Genomic DNA, 16,315 nt, shown 5'->3' with positions numbered 1-16,315 from the left:
CTAAAACACACACACTTGGCCTCAGGATTCTGGAGGAAATTCTTTGCATGTTTTCTCAATGAACCTCAACCACCTCATGCACACACATGCGCACACACACACACACACACACACACACACACACACACACAAACACATATACACGTTTGAAAAGATAAGCAAACCAGCCACCCACAGAGACTGTGTGCAACTCGATTACTGTAACTTTCCAAAATGACCACAAATCAAAAAGCTTTGTATGCTTTATGTCTTAGTGACTACACGATGGACTCTGGTGGGCGAGGGGGCTTCCTCTGGGGGCTCTGGCCGCAGCCACTGCCGTGGAATTAAGTAATTTCAGGTTAGCCTGGCTGGCCAAGTTACGAGGGAGAAAGAGTGAGCAATGCTGCTTCACTGTTACTGTTTCACTGTTTTACTGCTATCTGCGTGGCTAGATACCACCAAAGGTAGATGAAAAGATTTTATTGTAGTTTAGGAGAACCAACCCTTTAATGGTGACACAATCTCTAAGCAGTAAACTATATATTCCTGTGTGCTTGAGAGTAAGTCAGCATGAAACTGTGAAGCTTTCCTGTCATGTCTTGCTCTAAGCGCGGGGATTTCAAGCTCAGCAGAGTGTAAGAATGCTGTGATTTTAGCTCATGAGTGATTGTCAGTGGTGACATGTGAACGTGACTGAGCATGTGTGTGTGTCTTACGGCTGTGTGTTAGTGGGTCAGCCCCTGCTCGGAGGTCAACACTCACATCCGCAGGGAAACCTTCGGTCTGCCGACAAATGGTAAGAGGCTGACAAGAGATTGTGTGTGCATGTATAGTATACCATGTCGGTAAGAACTTCTTACGGCGCCTGTCTCTCTGGTCACATGTGTTTCATTCATCACAGCAGTACATACACACTCATGCTGAAGCAGTTCGCTGGTATTATTCAGCATCGCTACAGCCCACTGCTTTTCACACGATTTGTTTGTTTAATCTCTACAAAAGTGTGAGGGAAGCTGAGAATGGCATTTTTTTCACTGTTTTTGAACATTTCACATGCTGATTAATAAACTAATCGTGCAAATACGCATATTTCCAAAAACTATTCTGTTCAATTGAATCTGCCTGATATGAAGAATTAGCTCCGTTAGCTAAAACATTCCTTATCGTGTGTCTGTGTGTTCCTCCTCACCTTTTTGGTGCCCTCCCCCTCCATCTCAGGAGTGCTTGGCGCTGGAGCCCAAAGCATGCTGGGAGCGATGCAGACGGACAGGTTGAAGGCGTTCATCTGGTTGTCGTGGGCGTTGCCTTGGATACAGTGCAGCACGGCAACTACGTGTCGCAGCAGAAGCAGGTTCTCACTGGGCAGGAGGTGGAGCAACCTGAGAGAGAGAAGAAAGGAGGGTCAGACAGAAGTGACGGAGGGATTGTAGGAGATGGACATCATGTGAACTAAATGACAACAGCAATCATAAATAAATAAATCCTAAAACACTTGGTTCTTGTTCTCTACATTGTCTGTGTGTGTTGTTGTTTGCTGATCTCAGGCTACGCAAGAATTTCCCCACAAACATTTTCGTTGTTGCTTTCATGTTACTTGTTTTTCATTTTCCTAAGCAAAAGGAATGTGGTTTGTTTGTCTGTATGGCTTTGTTGTGTCTGTGCAACAGCAACATGTTGTATATTATTACTCTAAAATTAGCAGTTGGAATTTGGCATTAAGTATGATGTATTTTGGGATCTGAAGAGAGAGTTCCTACCTCTGGACAGCTGACATCCTCTCCTCCCCTCCCTCCCCCTCCATCACATCCATCCACTGGTCATACAGATCAACATACAGCATGCTGCCCGGGATATTTCGCAGGAAGTCCTGTATGCAAAAATGAAAAGAGATTTTGAGTTCAATGATCGAGATCGGAGTTAATGATTTAGTCTGTAAAATGTAAAAGAATTGCCAAGGTAATGCCTTGAAATTGCTCACAAAACCTTCACATCTTGCATTTGAGAAGCTGTATCCAGCAAATGTTTTGTATTTTCACTTTAATAAAAGGGTCAGGATTATTTCATCCTTAATTCACACAACATTTCGGTTTGAACAACCTTCATCAGATATGTGAACAATAAGCCATACAAAAGTTCTAATATAGTTACATAGATTTTGAATAAAATAAGTCAGAGTGCCACAGAAATGAGGTCATTTGGTGCATGAAACACCTTGAGGAATTAACAGAAATAGCCATCAAGGTAATGAGGTATAAAAGTAAAATAGTTCATTAATTTCCTGTCAATTATTAATTAACAACAACATTGTTTCTGTCTCAGGGGAGCACAATCCTTGTCCACCGTGCGGAAAACAGGTAAAGCACAACAAAGAAGGGAGATGAATCAGCTCTGTATAAAACCCCAAACCACCTCAGCTGCCCCCTGGATGCCCGAAGCTGTGGTGGCTGTTTGGCCTGGATGCTGAACAATGCAGCACCTTGTGTGTGTGACTGGCAGCCTGCCTGGCTGTGCAGAGACAGATTATCCTGTCTGGATTTATGTGACTTTGGACTCACATCAGTCGCTCCAGCTTTCTGTTGTCTGGTTTCAAACCAGCGAGACGGGGCAGAGCTGTGTGTGGTTGAGTGTGTGTGTGTGTGTGTGTGTGTGTCTTACAGTACCTTGAGGACAGCAGCGATGACGAACACAGACTGGTGTGTGATCTCCGGGTCCTCCGTCCCACTGTCCAGCCTGTCCCGAAGCTCCCGGCAGGCTTTGGCCCCAGCTGACCGCCTGAAGACGCCCCTGGTGTACGGCCCCTCCAGGTACAGGAACACCAACATGTCCTGGAGGGAACAGGGAGATGGAAGGTTACCTACATGCAGTCTCTTCAAATGATATTATTTTATAAATATTCTTTTTGTTTGTGACTCCAGGAGACAATCCATTGGTTATTTCAGTGTGTATCTGGATTGCTCCAGCATCATTCATTGTTCATTATTTCTTCAATTCAAAATTTACGACTTAAACCATTTATCTGAGACATACAGTATACAATAGTAATGATAGCGCTATATCAGACAAAAGCTGCAAAAAAGTGAACCTAATTCCCCACACCACCACATCTCCCTTTCCCCAAATACACGGTAAACCCCAAATCCTCCCGTGACCCCTCCAGACGGGGGTCCTGACCCCTCCTGCTGCTCTACGTGACCTCCACTCCGCTCACCATGACAGGCTTGGGCAGGCCGTGGTCTGGAGAGCAGACGGAGCTCAGGGGTCGTCCGAACAGCCGTCCCTGAGTGGGGGAGAGCGAGGTCGGGGACAGGGGCAGGCCGTCCAGCTGCGTGTTGGAGCCTCTCCAGAAAGGCCAGTTGATCAGAGACCTCTTTCTCTTAAAAGACTTCTGCTGACCGGGCTCTGCGGGGAGAAGGAAGAGGAAGAGGTGAGCTGTGGTTTCAGACAGAATCAAACTGCTGTTTGCTTGAGCAATTCATGTTGAAGTCACTGGAGTTCACATCACATTCACCAAACTGCTAAATTGCAGCCCATGTAATTGTTTTGTAATATTTATTTTTTGCGTTCTGGGTTAGATTTCCAGACAAAGAAGGTTGTGAATTGTTTAACAGTCCACACGAATGCTTGGTCTGTCCACTAAACGTCAGCTTAATAATCGCACCCTAGAGTGAGAGCAAAAAGAAAGACACCAATGAGACAGTGTCAGAAAGACAGACGAAGAAACAACCACTGATTCAGTGTTTGAGAGAAACATATGTAGACATGCCCTCTAGCTCCAGAGCACCATTTCATTTGACATTTGTGTGTGTGTGTGTGTGTGTGTGTAGGTGTCTGTGTTTATCCATGTGTGCTTTTGTGTGTGAAAGCCTATATGCATGTATGGAGCTCTGTGTGTCTCTTCAGGCTTGTGACTGTGTTCCTTGTTGAGTGTTTGCTCAGCGGTGCCAAGTCACAATGTCTACCTGTGTTGTTTGTGTTGAAGTGTCTGTCTGCAGGTCTGTCTGTCTGCAGGTCTGTCTGTCTGCAGGTCTGTCTTCACTGCGTCTAAATGTTCTCTGTGACATAACAGCTCAGCATGTTTCTGCAGTTATAAAAGTGCATACCGTCTGTGCGTTGAAGTGCATGTTAATGAGAATGTACAGCAGACATTCATTATCTAATTTCTACCTTCAACCGAGTGAAACCAAACAACAGGAGAAACAGAGATTCAAACGTGTGTCGTCGCCATGGGACACCAAAAATAAGTCAGTTAATAAATCAATCAATTTTGATAAATGATTAATCATTAAGGTCATCAACATTGCTGGTTTCAGTGTTTGAAATGTGATGATTTGCTGCTTTTCTCTGTTTATATCATCGTTTTATGATTGGATAAAACAAGCGATGTGAAAATGTTCCCTTGGGCTCTGGGAACTTGTAATGGGCATGAAAGATGAATTGATTAAAAAATAATCTTGATGATTATCAGAAAAATATTCAAAAGATGATGTGATAATGAGAACAATCATTAATTCTAATTCTACTTAAACTACTGGTGCAATAAATCAATTTGCAAACGCTGCAATAAATCAATAATTAAAGGGCCACTGTAGTGAAATCTAATTGTAGCAACTTTGACTTGCCAACAATTTTGGAATGAATAACATTTATGTTATCAAGCGATTGTGATTGTATCCGAGGGTGGGACTTTCCTAACAAACGAAAGATTCCTTCAGTGGGTGGAGGACCCAGCAGCCCAAAAGGGCCCACAAAATATGTGGCATACCTCACATAGAATTCATTATTCAACGATCTGCCGTGGCGTTATGCCCAAATACACTCTTAAACAAAGTTCAACAGTAACAGAATTACTGGCCTGCTCCGGCACTTCTCAGCAGGCGTTGACCTCACTGTAAATCAGGCGTTACATCATTAAAGCTCTCGAGTCAGGCAACAGTTTTGGGGGGGGGGGGGGGGGGGGGGGGGGGGTGAGGAAACAAAGACGGACTACTTGTAGACTGGGTGGGCAATGCCTGTCATCCTATTATAATCTAACAGGTGCTAGGTGCAGTATTTCTCTTCAGAAATCGTGTCTCTTTGGCTCGTGATGAACGGTGATGCTCAACTCAACTCGATCTCTGGAGCACAAGCAGTGTGTTGCAAAGGACACGTCTTGGAGCAATTTTGGAAAATCAACATCACCAAAGTTTTATTTTACACAATCTGTTTCTAACATTCAAGACAGAATTGCCTGCAGGGTCGTTCAAGGATAAATTCCTGAAAAGGTGGCGACCACTCAATAGACACACACACACACACACGTTCGTTAGCTTTCCGGTTGGGTGTGAGCGATCAGGCCTCTATGGCGGCGGCGGGGCTGGTATGGAGCGATTATGTAAGATGCTGTTATGCTTGAGGCAAAGGAGTCTGAGGCGAAGTTTGTGGTTGGCAAACTGAAGCTTCTTTGACTGGAAAACACACTTTTTCTCCTCAACTTGTTTTCCTCTAAACCTCACCCCCCCCCCTCTTTTTCCATCCTGGTCTCTGTATCCACATGACTCTTCCTTGATCCTGTCCACTGTCCTCTTGTTTTTCTTTTCCCTCCTCCTCATTTTTCTGTCCCTCTCATTTTGACGTCCCCCTTTTCAGTCTCTTCTATCTGTTACAGTCCGTTGTTTCTTTTTCCTTCACCTCCGCTGACCTTCAGACTTAGTCAATAGCTGCGTCATCCCTTTTTACTTTCCATCTTCCTATTCTCACACTCATCCGTCCCTTCTGGGGTTTCTTCCTCTTTGTCCGTCTGATGTTTTTCTTATTTTGCCGCTGCGTCTCGCTTAACCTCTGCTGTAACCCCTTGCCCGCTAAAATCTCCTTTCCCACCGTTCTCGTTGACTCCTTTTCTTCTTGTTCACCTTCTGATTCATCCTCAGAACTAACAACATCACTGTATGTCTCCGAGAGTCAAGAGTGAGCACAAACAAGGTGAAACAACTTCTGAAGAAGTATTTTCTGTTCTGCATTCATTCTTCTGTTTCCTCATATGGTTTCACAATTAGATTTATGGATTTGTTTATTTTAATCTTGACACTGACCAACTCGGAAACCTCAACCATCATGTTGATGAAAAAACTGTTTTCCACAGCACATACTTTCACTGCTCTTCATGAATTGTCCTCATGCATAAAGGTTAATGGGCAGATGGCCACTGTTGACAGTGCCTGTTGCCGTGTTGCAGTGCAAAGTTTTTTTATTCTCTCTGGGCAAAAATCAGCATGATGGCTTCACTAGGCCAGATTTTTATGTTAGAAGAACGACAAAAGGAAAATGTCATGTTTTCTTTATAAAATTCCCCACACATGATTGATTAGCCATGTGATTGATCATCAATCAGTGTTGTTTGTAGCAGAGATAGTCCACTGATAGTAAACTTGATTTTGGAGTTCAAAGTGCTTTCAAACTGTTACCTGTCGCCATGAATCTTGAAATGTACCTTCTTGTGTTCTGAAAAAATGCCTAAAAAAAACTACAATCCTGAGTAGCTGACTTTACCTATAAGCGGAGCCTGTCCTGGGGCAACCTTGCTGGGTTTGAGGATAAACTGGCACTGGGTGTCTGGAGGGAGACACTGGTCCAGCAGCAGCACCCCTGGACAGTCTGTGGGACTCGTTGGATCCCTCCCTCCTCCCAGTCCTCCACCACCGCTCCCGCCATCGCGAATGTGGCTCATCTTGATGCTGAAGGGAAACTCGTGGCCTGAATGAAACGTCAGGGTCCAGAGGTTAGAGGTCATGGGCCTGGCATGTTGGCTGATAAAAATTAGCACAGAGCTAACAAATAAGCAGTCTGGATGTTAAGAATTCAGTGAGAACTACAGAACAAAAGATGGTAACAGAATGTGACGGAAATGCTACTGTGACACAAAGCGAACTGCTCTCATATGCTGCCAGATGCTGAGATGAGTTTTTGGTGTACTGCTGATGCTTGTACAGTAGTGCCCCTCACTCTCTGTGTATTTTCTATATTACCACTGCCTGGTTTTCGTCGTGGGAGGAAAAGTTGTAAATGTAAGCCTACATGCAGATTTGAAAAAATCACCAGTATCCCACTCTTACTTTCAAACATGTACACTTTGGGAACTCTCAGTATGACTAGAGTCTTATCATAAATCTTATTTTATACACAACACTGGAGGTGAAGAACGCCTTGAAAGGGGGAAAAAAAAGGTAAAGGCTGCAGGGGAAAGAGTAGTTTTCTTTCTTTTCTTTTCTTTTTCTTTTTTTAAAATCTATGACAGGCGGGCTCACCGATGAGAGGGTATGGAGGGTCGTCCTTGCTGGAGTTCACCCATAACCGGTGGTCTTTAACGCAGCCCTGGACAGAGAAAAAGAGAATCTGACTCAACACATTTGCTACTTTTCCATGTTTTTCCTGCTTTTCACTGTCAAAGAATGCACGTCGGCGTTGACAACAAATCCCTTTATATGCTCTTACAGTAGAGATTGGTTTGAGACCTACAGAAACTTTAGCCAACAATTTTTTTTGTACTGTTATGCAAAATTACTGATGTAAACGTTCATTTCGATGTTAAAAATGCTAAACTTGACATCTTTGTTTAAGACATGGTGAGTATAGAGTGTCAACAGTTACTCACTGATATGCCAAACTGCAGCAGAGCCATGCGGATGACATCAGTGGTGCTGTCAGTGTTGCTGACCGCAAGTGTCTTGGCCTGTTGGAAACATTTTGGAAAAATTATGGAAATATCTTTGTGTGTTACATAAATGGTAGCCCTGCAAGTGATGTCATTAATTACCCACTTAAGGACAGACTAGACGATCAAACAATATTCACTTTTGTGCTGACAGAAGCAATAAAAACCCCAGAGGAAAGAGGAGAATCTTACATATGCACAATTTCCAATATCCTTTGCAAATATCTTCAGTGGAATGGTCTTGGGGTCGTCCTTCTCTTTTCCCTCAATTATCCGGCTGTGTGTAAGGGAAAAAACAAAGCATAGAGGTCGGCCTTAAAAATAGAATTTGAATATAAGTTATAATATAAGTACGAATGAATTAAAGTTAATATGGCCAATCCAGCACTGTGATATGGGAGACTAGCATCTGGAACGCCAGCACGTAAAATATCAAGTAATTCATCTTAGCTGTAAATATGCATAAGTCGTAAAGCATTAGCTAGACTGTATTCAACTCAGTGGTTCAGATCTTATAAATTCATGGTAACTTCTATTCTCGTTCATCTTGAACAGGCTTCTATTTCATCACTTCAAATCAAATCTTTCCTGCCCCGTAAGGGAAATTACATTTGCAAGACGAACTATAAGCTAAAATACCAAATCAATAACCAAAGATTTACCTTTTGATGAGTGCCAACCACTTGTCCTTGTGCTCCTCAGAGCTGAAGAAGAGTAAAGAGAGTGACAAAACATAATCAGAGATAATCACGTTAAAGGCAACTGTCTGTTCTGCTTTGTTATGTAACTCCTGCTGGCTATAGCCGCAGACTTCGCCCCAAGCAATGACTGGATTCCTGGTGATGGAAAATATGAGAGTGTGTGAAAGTGTGCATGCCATCGATGAAGGTGCAAAAACACAGAAGGGCATATATGAACGTATTTATACGTGTGTTGCATGTTCGTGCCTGTTGTGCGTGTGAGGTTATCTTCTCTAGTCTCGCTGTGGTTGGATTGAGCAGCTTTACGACTGGGAAGTGCCTTCGCACTTAAGGGTTTAGGGATTTTGTGGTTGCGTGTTCAGTTTTTAGTTCCCGTCTACACTGTGCATTTGCACCTGAGAACACAATGTACTCTTTCAGCTGATTGCTGGAGTGACTCAGAGAGGCCTTTTAGAAATATGTTCAGTGTGCTTGGCATGAATAACTGTCATGCTATGCAAGCAGATGAAGCATAATGAAGTTATATAAGAGGAAATTAAGTTACATTGAATTGCTCCTGTTTGATCAAATTAAGATAATTGTGAAAAATAAAACTACAGTTCACCCTCCAGACATTCCTCTTCTTGATTGTGAACAACTTGCTTATGTTGTTATGTTGTACTGTGTGTGTGTGTGTGTGTGTGTGTGTGTGAGTGTGAATGTGTACCTGAAGGTGGCCACACAGTTGCAGGTGGGCCAGCCCATGACGAAGCACCTCTCTGGGTTGGTGCTTCCCTCACACACCTCCTCCATGCAGCTGGCCGTCCACATCTCACACACTCGGACTTGGGCCTTCACCTTGAAATGAGTGGGAGACCTGCAGAAGACACATTGTGCTACATTAAGCTAGGCTAGGGCTCCAGCTAACAGTTATTTTCATTACCAATTAATCTTTATCAATTACAATCGAAGAAAATAGTGAAATATGCCCATCACAATTTCCAGTTGACCAACATGATCTCCAAATAGTTTGTTCTGTCTGACCAGCAGTCCTAAATTCAAAGATATTCAATTTAAAAACAGGAAATTTGAGAAGACAAAACCACAAAAAATTAATTCACAAATGTCTTAAATGATGAATCAGTTCTCAAAATTGTCGTAGATGAATAATCTGTCAATCAGCTAATCAATTATACAACAAATTTAGGAGACGTTCTTGCAAAAGAGAAACCCCAGAAGGTTCCTTTGACTGGGAACAAACTGGGATCCCCTACTCTTTTCTTCCGAGAAAGCGTTCCTTCAAGAAATGCTTTATATAGATGAAAATTATAAAAAGATCTATTTTCAGTATTCTAATACAGATGTGCTCAGTAGAAGTGGATTTATCCACCACTGCATCTGTGATTATATAGGGAAAAACTCCAAATGCACATGTGGCACACACACACACACTCCCTGCTATTACACAGATACAAAGGCACACAAACTCACACACACACATCAATTAACTTCTTCTTCCTCTCTCTCAAACACACACACACACACACACACACACACATACCGACACACATTCCTCTAACTCACCCTGTGTTCAGCCACAATGTAATAGCCAATTATAGCGTATACTCTCTGTGCTGGAAGGGTCAGCGCCGCCCACTGGCACATGACTCCCCAGAGCAGACCACAAAGGTCCTGCTGTGTCTGCATTGAGGGGTGTGTGTGTGTGTGTGTGTACAGTAAGTACATAAGTACACAGAGCCGAAGTCTGTTTCCGTCTCTACATGTCTGTGTGCATTGGTGCATGTACATGTGTGTTTGTGGACTTCAAAAACAGAAATGTGCTCTATTTTTGAACATGTGTGTGTTGCAGTGTGTGCAGTTTGTGGGTGGGGAGCCCCATACTGTAGGCCCAAGGCAGGCCAGTGTGGCTTTGATCTGAGCCAGGCTTCATATGGATTTAATTGGCCGGGAAATAATTATATACTGGGGAGAAAATGAGGGAGCGAGAAGTGAAAGAAGCAGGGGAGTGAGGGAAGGAGACCTGAGGGAAAGAAAGCAGAAGGATGTAACTCCATCCTCTACAGATTGCTTTTTGTTATCAGAGTTAGAGAAACAACTAGGAACAGACGAAATGTTGCTTCTTTGTTTCTCAAATTTGTTCTCTGTTTTTTCCTGTTTATGTCTCCCTGTCTCCATTTTTCCGTCTCCGTCTCACTCACACGACCACGCAAACATACGCTCTTTCATTTCTCTGTCATTTCACAGAAGCAGACTCACTTGGCCTTGGCGACGAGCAGTGTGTCGGTGAAGAGGAAGAGGTGTCTCTCCTGGGTCTGCAGGCCTGTCTTCAGCTGCGTTTGGGCGTGACCCAAGAATAGGCGGCCTGGACACTCAGCCAGGAAGGCCTGAACCAGGGGACACGACTCTGGGCTGACTGGCGTCAGGCAGTTTTCCCTGGTGGACGAAACCAAGACAAACGCAATACAACAAAGGATGAAATACACTATTGATCCCCAAAGGAGAGATGTGTGGTCTGGATGTGTTTAGAGGCGTCTGAACAACGAACTCAGTTATCAGCTAAACCTGAATAACCTGGAACATTTAGTATTTAGTGTTTTTACTGTGCTGTATTAGCACTGGGAGATCTTCCAAACTTCCTCAGAGTGTGGGATAACGATGCAGCAGTGTGAGCATGTAACTTAAAAACACGAGGCCCATGTTTTGGTGAAACAAACTTGGAAGAGGCTGTGAAAAGGCTTAAACATCCAAACAGCTTGTTCAGCCCAGTTAAAGTCCGAAAGTGGAATATGTACCTCATTATTTCCTGAATGTCCTTTACTGATTCCTCACAGTTGCAAGCACGCAATCAAACATTGTCAGTCAAATAAATATTGGAGTTTTGGACCTGCAGGGCAATCGTTTGGCTGCAAATCTATTACTATTTGCATGTTTTGGAGCTGCACAAAGATGTCTCTGTTAACTTAAACAGTCACAAAAAGAGCTGAGATGGAACGAGAGGAGCTCCTGCCAGCATCAAAGGAACTTCTACTAGTAAATAGTGAATAACTGGCATTTCATTTGGCAATGAACCGTTTTTGTTTGTCTTGATTTTATATATTTTCTTGTCTTTTGTTTCCTCTTTTTCCTTTTTCCATTCAATAAAGCCCTTTGTAACTGTTTTGAAAGTTTGAAAGTTTGAAAGTTTTATAAAAACATCTTAAAAGTTAGTTTTAATTAAAATTGTCTGTCTTGTATCGGTTTCCCTGCCGTCAATATGTGCCACTGATGGACGGATGACAACGGAGGGGAATTTTTGGAGGAAGAGGAAATAGTTGGAGAGCTCCATCCTTTCCTGTTTACCCTTCACTACCAGATAAAAAAGTTAAATCTCCACTTATACTCACATTTTCTATCTCTGTCTCTGCCTTTGTGTCTCTTTGATGTACACAAACACGCACACACACTGTCTGCTCTCTCACACATGCACACACCCACTTCTTAACATCCTTGATACCCACGAGGACACACACAATTCTGTCGGTAACCCCTTAAACAGAGCACCCAGTAGTCCAAGTCTTGCTGGGAAGACAGAGATTGTCTCATACAGCGAAATCCCTCCAGCTACATTGCGTAAGTGATTGGTTACGTAATTAATTAACGAAGAACAGACGACTACGCTGGAGTGCTTCCCTTTTTTGTCTTTGTGTGTCATCCAAAAATAAATCCAAAAGGGGACTGAGTGAATTCAATTATAAGTGATGAATGTAGCCAATTAAGCGCTGATGCTCGGTGGGACACGTCGCCCTAGAAGGCCAGGGGTTGAAAACTCAGTAAAAAACAGGTGACGGATGGGATAAGAGGAATACGTCCCATTTGTTTTACTGTATAAAAGACATGACACCATGTTGCTATGATGATTACAAAATCAACAGTTGCAAAACAACCAGCTATTGTTCCTGCAGAAAAGAAAATACTTTCCATGTGGAATACTGAGAAATTATTTTAGCCCCTTTTGCAAACATTCACATAACTCATGCAGCCCTCCACTGCCATGAATTAAACATTTCATTCTTTCTTCGTCAGGCAGATCACGGCAGCAGCATGTAAATCTTTCCTTTTTGGTGTCAACTCCTTCAGCATAGTGTCATTCTGAAACAAGCCTCTATATTTTTCCCCTTCCCTTTGTCCAAATATCTCCAAAGAAGTTCATGAAGTTCAAAATGAGTCTTCTCTGTCTCTCTGTCTCTCTCAACCCTGTTAAAAACCCAGTTTCTTTTTGTGGGGAGTTGTTCCGTATCAGTATCAAGGGTCTAAGGACAGAGGGTGCCATATGCTGTACAGACTGTGAAGCCCCTTGAGGCAAATTTGTCATTTGTGATATTGGTCTATATAAATAAGATTGACCTGACTTGATTTGACTCAACATGGCTGTAACTGCTCTATTACTGTCATGTCACATGCCACCACAGGAGGACAACACAGGGAACCTGCAGAGGAGCGTTGGGAGGATTTACCCTAACCCCAACACCATCACAGAGCAAAAGCCTCACAAATTCCCACTGAGTTTATCAACACATCCTCCTCTGTTCTTATTGCTTCTTATTCAGAATTCTCCTGTCAGAAGAGCCCACACACACACACACACACACACACACTAATACAAACGGACAAACCTTCCCGTAAAGCCCCTTTCACATCTTGCTGCCCCAAAAAAGACAACATCTTCCGTATTCACCACACGACCCTCCCTCCTGAATGTGAGATTGACAGCTGAGCCGGCCGCCCTTTGAATCTGATGGATGAGGAGCTAATGGCTCCATTGTACGTCATGTGATGTTGATAAATTGAGTGCTCAGCCTGCCCGCGCATACATGGCCACCTTTGTTGAGGCATGGCACCGAGGGGACAACTGTTGACTTTTTGGAACACAATAAGGGGCCAGTGTACAATGCTCCACACAACACAGCATACTAATGTCCCAGCATGAATTAATGAAGCAGCAACGGACAAGATCTGTACATAAAGGTTGATACGTCTTATTAGCACTAATCTCAAACTGAAGTGAGTGTATTTGATTTATACATAATCTGTCTGTCCTTAGACCCTCAATGGATCACAACATATGGACGGGATTGTGATATAAAACCAAGAACTACAAAGGTAAATACAAACAAGGATATAACAATTGAATTTATGCACTTTGTCCAAATGAAACTCCAGCAACAGAAAGAGCTGGAGCGAAACTGGACTGGGCACAGTCAGCGGTGAGCTGCATCGTTCATGTGGACTGACATGCTTGTTGTTGTTGCATTACTCCTGATTTCTACAGCAAACACACACACACACACACACACACGTCTGATTCACTGAGTCCTTAATGATTTAAGTGACTCAGATGTGTGGAGGCTCGGAGGGGAAGCATAAGTAAAGTCTTAGTCATGGACACAACCATGATTGACAAGCACCTGTTAAGTATACACCCTGAGGACAACAGCTGGATAAACAGCTGTCACTCTCTCTTCCCCCTCTCTCTCACTGATTATCTTTTCTGTCTTCTTCACTTTTTACCTTATCGTGTCCATCGTCCCGTTTTCCTCTCTCCGCCCATTTTTAATCTCTCCTGCCATCGCTCATTCAACTATTTTACATACACCGTCGCTGTGCAACAGCGCAACGTCACCTCAGCTGTCAGATGGCCCAACATGACCGAGCAGACCGACTCCCTCAGGGCAGCAGTGACACGCACTTATATAACTCTGTCCATCTGCTCAGCTTTATTAATAACCCCACGAGAAGGACTGTGTGTTTCTGTATCATCAGTTTGTCCACAGCTGATTTGCCTCTGGTAGCGAAGCTGACTCCACGGCCACCAACACGTTTTAAGTTTTTATGGCATCAATCCAAGAAGAACTGAATGAACAGAGGGCTGCTGGCTGGGGAAGAATCCTTCAGCTCGCTCCTTTGTTCCTTACGCAACATGTGAACTCTGACTGGGATGAAAAACAAAGTAAAAGAGGAGAGTCAGAGATGTGACAGTCATTCACTGAAAAGTGTTCACTGTGTGTGTGTGTGTGTGTGTGTGTGTGTGTGTGTGGAAAGGAATGTGTGGAAAAGAAAGTCAGAGGGTGTGTGCATGTGTGCTCGTCTGTTTGCATGTCATCCATTGAACTTGTACGTGTGTGTGTTTCACATCTCCAGTAGTTTGACCTCTTTCTCCCAGATAAAAGCTAGTAATTCTCCAGGAGTTTATCACTACTTCAATTTCAAATTACACACATCATTTGATTGTTACTGAGAATTGAAGTAATGATTGGTGGAGAGTAAGCATGGGCAGCCTAAACAGGCAGACGAACCGCTACCTTGAGAAACTCAAACGTCTTTCATGGAAAATGCAAAGAGAGATGCCATCATCCTGCCCTCACTGTGTGGTTGACAGAAACACTGAATGAAGAAACATCAAGCAGCCTACCAGACTGTCAAAATCAAACTGACGGCTGCGCATCTTTTACACCCTCTGTCTCTTTCCGGTTTCCACCTGACTCCCCTCCCCCAGACCTGACTCTGGCTGCACCAGATCATTTCCATAGGCAAACTATAATGTCATCCCTGGCTGACACACAATGCTCTCTGTATAGCCAGAGGAAGCACACACACACACACACACACACACACACACACACACACATACAGGGACACACACACACACACAGAGGATGAGGTCAGAATGCTGAAACTCTTCCCCCTTTTTTTTCAGTAAAAGAGAAGTGACCGGGGGCTGTTAGCCATGATATCCTTAGCAGATATCGTTATTCAAACCAGGAAATGTCTTTTGCATGATGTGTGAGTGGGTGTGTGTTCTTTGTATATGTCATTTTGAGGAACAAATGTCCTGAAACAACAAAACATCCAAAACAGAGAACTTTTTCTCCCTTTTTCTCAGAGCTTAATGCAGGTTAGGACTGGTTTCAGGATGAGATTAGAATTGGGGTTAAATAAATACACTAATGTCTTGACAACTATTTGAATACAAATGTGTGTCTACTGGCGTGCAGAAAGAATGGACAGAGAGGTCGTTGTACTGTGTGTGCAATAAAAAGTGAATGAAAAGTATGTGTGTGCCTCGCCTGCATGCATGTGTACAGTCAGGTGGTTTTTGGATTTGTGTGTGTGTGTGTGTGTGTGTGTGTGAGTGTGTCACTTTGTGGCTTACAGTGAGTGAGAGTGTGAGGTCAGGGATGTGAGCCAATCATGTGTTTTTATGCTTTATGGTTCCTTCCTCCCTGCAGTATAGATTTCATTGGCAAAGGGGGGGGGGGGGGGGGCATAATACTCTGCACTGTAAGCCTGGAGGCAGAAGGATGACGTTATACTTCTGGATGAGGTGCATGTGTGTGTGTATACATATGTGTGTGTGTGTGTGTGTGTGTGTGTGTGTGTGTGTGGCGGTGATGTAAGTGGCTGAGCTGAAGGCCAGAGAGCCTTTCAGCGCCTCTTGGCCTGATGGGAAAGGCAGGACAGAGGGAGCAAAAGAAGGAGTCACCTCAAAGATAAAGGAAGTGATATGTTTATCACTAAGTGCATATTTCTTCAGGCCATCAAAGAAGGTCATCAAATAAGAGCTTAAAGAGGCATACTGAGCTTGAACTCAAGTACATTAAATGATACAAAAAGTCATTGCTGTTCATTGACTGCAGAAGCTGAAAGTGGAGGAAAAAGAAGCAGAGCGAACAGAAGAGAGGCAGTGAAAAATACCAGAGAGTATCAAACATCCCAGCAGAGATATCACTCAGGTCGTGATAAATATATCAACTAAGATTACTAAGATTGCCAAATGGTCGAGGTGAAAGAACCGATATGACTTTGTGGCTGTCACAATTTCAATACGGATCCACCAGGCCGACCAGTTGCTCTGCAAGTCTTTGTTATTCTCCCGAGAGGAGATCTTTATCATGAAGCTTTCTCTCAG

The 16,315-nt window shown here is 43.4% G+C and overlaps 1 protein-coding gene across 1 annotated transcript in view; it reads right to left on the bottom strand.

The window, feature by feature from the left end:
- Positions 1–16,315, bottom strand: part of arhgap20 (Rho GTPase activating protein 20) — a 29,501-nt gene that overhangs the window by 7,796 nt on the left and 5,390 nt on the right. Inside the window, exons 3-13 of the mRNA XM_070914739.1 lie at positions 10,627–10,803; positions 9,077–9,226; positions 8,332–8,373; positions 7,862–7,946; positions 7,610–7,687; positions 7,263–7,329; positions 6,508–6,711; positions 3,191–3,381; positions 2,643–2,807; positions 1,740–1,849; positions 1,172–1,361 (exon numbers count right to left, since the gene is read on the bottom strand). Of these exons, the coding sequence (XP_070770840.1) occupies positions 1,172–1,361; positions 1,740–1,849; positions 2,643–2,807; positions 3,191–3,381; positions 6,508–6,711; positions 7,263–7,329; positions 7,610–7,687; positions 7,862–7,946; positions 8,332–8,373; positions 9,077–9,226; positions 10,627–10,803 (1,459 nt within the window). The remainder of the gene's footprint in view (positions 1–1,171; positions 1,362–1,739; positions 1,850–2,642; positions 2,808–3,190; positions 3,382–6,507; positions 6,712–7,262; positions 7,330–7,609; positions 7,688–7,861; positions 7,947–8,331; positions 8,374–9,076; positions 9,227–10,626; positions 10,804–16,315) is intronic.

Source organism: Enoplosus armatus, chromosome 11 (genome assembly GCF_043641665.1).
Source record: "Enoplosus armatus isolate fEnoArm2 chromosome 11, fEnoArm2.hap1, whole genome shotgun sequence".
Lineage (NCBI taxonomy): Eukaryota > Metazoa > Chordata > Actinopteri > Centrarchiformes > Enoplosidae > Enoplosus > Enoplosus armatus.
This window is presented reverse-complemented; position numbering and strand designations above follow the sequence as displayed.